The following is a 2,918-nucleotide window of genomic DNA, read 5'->3' on the forward strand; positions in this document are numbered from 1 at the left end:
GGTCTGGCACCAGGGTCTGGCACCAGGGTCTGGCCCCACAGAAACATTCGCAGTGCGATCCAATCCAACTCTCATTTTTTACATTTTGGAGCCAAAAAAATCCTCCAGAAATCCTGGAGAACCGTTAATTCAGATCGTTTCAGTCACTGGTGGGCATCGCTAACTAAAAAGCTAGCTGCGCTAACACTACAGGGCTAATGAACATTATTTCTACTAATGCTAAAACCCTGTACCAACACAGTAATTAGCAGAAGCTAATGCACCAGCTTCAACATGGTGGGTGACACCATGGTTAAATTTAGCGCCTTACCGTTAACGCTAGTACTGAATAACATTTTGGCATAGCACTTCAGTGTTGTAACGTTTCGATTAGCGCTTTAGGGTTAGCACAGTTAACTCAAAGGATAGCTGCGCTAATACTAAAACACTTTGCTAACTCGTTATTTGCTAGAAGTGAGTTATAAGGTGATAAATTCAATCATGTTGACACCCACCATGTGTCAATAACACAAAATGTGCTACAGCGTAGCACCTGCCTGAGGTTATCTGGAACAAACGTTTCACTGCTGGTTTCAGTTCTATAGTTGTGCAGTTTTGCTAATTCTGATTTTGATTTAGCCTGACTGACCACAGCAGTACTTTGGTTAGGAAGTCACAGGACATCAGCAGATTTTAAACTGTAGAACTACAGTGATGCATTCTGGGTAAGAGGAAATGGAACTACTGCATAAACAGTCTTCACCCACTTCAAAATAAAAGCATGAATATAAATGACTAACCACTTTAACAATTCTTAACAGTCAACAACCAAAACTTAAACACGGACATCAAAAATTTAAGTTTATAAAACAGCCAAATGAATTAACGCTTTAAGATTTATACTGAAAAATTAAGTTAGGGAACTAAGAGAACTAAACAGTTTCAATATTAGAAAAAAAGCATTAAATGCTATCAATTAAAATTTAATTCAAATCAAAAATAACTTAAAGATCCAAAAGGTAAATGTTGTAACTGGTATCAGTTCAGACTCTGATGGCTGTTACATTAGTTAGTTAGTTCTTCTGTTAGCTCCCCTGTTAGCTCTCCTGTTAGCTCCTCTGTTACCTCTCCTGTTAGCTCCCCTGTTAGCTCCTCTGTTAGCTCCACTGTTAGTTCTCCTGTTAGCTCCCCTGTTAGCTCCCCTGTTAGCTCCCTTGTTAGCTCTCTTGTTAGCTCCCTTGTTAGCTCTCTTGTTAGCTCTCCTGTTAAGCTGCTCTGTTAGCTCCACTGTTAGCTCTCCTGTTAGCTCCTCTATTAGTTCTCCTGTTAGCTCCTCTGTTACCTCTCCTGTCAGCTCTCTTGTTAACTCCCCTGTTAGCTTTCCTGTTAAACTGCTCTGTTAGCTCCACTGTTAGCTCTCCTGTTAACTCCTCTATTAGTTCTCCTGATAGCTCCTCTGTTACCTCTCCTGTTAGCTCCCCTGTTAACTCCTCTGTTAGCTCCCGTGTTAGCTTCCCTGTTACCTCTCCTGTTAACTCCCATGTTAGCTCTCTTGTTAGTTCCCCTGTTAGATCTCCTGTTAAGCTGCTCTTTTAGCTCCACTGTTAGCTCTCCTGTTACCTCCTCTGTTAGTTTTCCTGTTAGCTCCTCTGTTACCTCTCCTGTTACCTCCCCTGTTAGCTCTCCTGTTAGCTCCCCTGTTAGTTCCCCTGTTAACTCCTCTGTCAGCTCCCCTGCTAGCTCCCCTGTCAGCTCTCTTGTTAACTCCCTTGTTAGCTTTCCTGTTAAACTGCTCTGTTAGCTCCACTGTTAGCTCTCCTGTTAGCTCCTCTGTTAGTTCTCCTGTTAACTCCTCTGTTAGCTCCCCTGCTAGCTCCCCTGTCAGCTCTCTTGTTAACTCCCCTGTTAGCTCTCCTGTTAAGCAGCTCTGTTAGCTCCACTGTTAGCTCTCCTGTTAGCTCCTCTGTTAGTTCTCCTGTTAGCTCCTCTGTTANTGGTGATGATGATGATAATGGTGATAATGGTGATGATGATGATGATGGTGGTGATGATGGTGATGAGGATGATGGTGATGATGGTGATAATGGTGATGATGATGATAATGGTGATGATGATGATGATGATGAGGATGATAATGGTGATGAGGATGATAATGATGATGATGATGATAATGGTGATGATGATGGTGATGGTGATGATGGTGGTGATGATGATGATAATGGTGATGATGATGGTGATGGTGATGATGGTGGTGATGATGATGGTGATGTGATGATGGTGGTGATGATGATGATAATGGTGATAATGGTGATGATGATGATGATGATGGTGGTGATGATGGTGATGATGATGATGAGGATGATAATGGTGATGATGATGATAATGGTGATGATGATGGTGATGGTGATGATGGTGGTGATGATGATGATAATGGTGATGATGATGATGTTGTGTGTTCAGGCCTGCTCTGTCTGCCTCTGATCAGCCTCGGGGTTCTGACCTGCAGTGAAGACGATGCCTCAACCTGGAGGACTCAGGACTGTTCGCCTCCTGAAGCACAGACGTCCCCAGAGCCGTTCGGCTGGTACCAGAAACCCGGTACCAGACTCACACAGACACGCTAGCTCAGGCATGTCCTGCAGGAGGACGCAGTCATGATGAGATGTTTGTGTTTTCAGTCAATCAGTGGACAACGTCCCCGGCCCTGTGTCCTCCGTTCAGCCTGAGGAACCCTAGGAACAACGGTGAGACTCTACGTCTGGTACCACCGTCTGGCACCAGGGTCTGGCATCAGGGTCTGGTACCACTGTCTGGTACCAGGGTCTGGCACCAGGGTCTGGTGCCACTGTCTGGCACCAGGGTCTGGCACCAGGGTCTGGTACCACTGTCTGGTACCAGGGTCTGGCACCAGGGTCTGGTGCCACTGTCTGGCACCAGGG

The 2,918-nt window shown here is 45.0% G+C and overlaps 1 protein-coding gene across 1 annotated transcript in view; it reads left to right on the top strand.

Moving 5' to 3' along the window:
* The window catches only part of tg (thyroglobulin), a 29,978-nt gene that overhangs the window by 19,464 nt on the left and 7,596 nt on the right, over window positions 1-2,918 (top strand). Inside the window, exons 36-37 of the mRNA XM_016663425.1 lie at window positions 2,440-2,577; window positions 2,658-2,723. Of these exons, the coding sequence (XP_016518911.1) occupies window positions 2,440-2,577; window positions 2,658-2,723 (204 nt within the window). The remainder of the gene's footprint in view (window positions 1-2,439; window positions 2,578-2,657; window positions 2,724-2,918) is intronic.

The sequence above is a fragment of the Poecilia formosa genome, unplaced genomic scaffold (assembly GCF_000485575.1).
Source record: "Poecilia formosa unplaced genomic scaffold, Poecilia_formosa-5.1.2 Scaffold420, whole genome shotgun sequence".
Classification (NCBI taxonomy): domain Eukaryota; kingdom Metazoa; phylum Chordata; class Actinopteri; order Cyprinodontiformes; family Poeciliidae; genus Poecilia; species Poecilia formosa.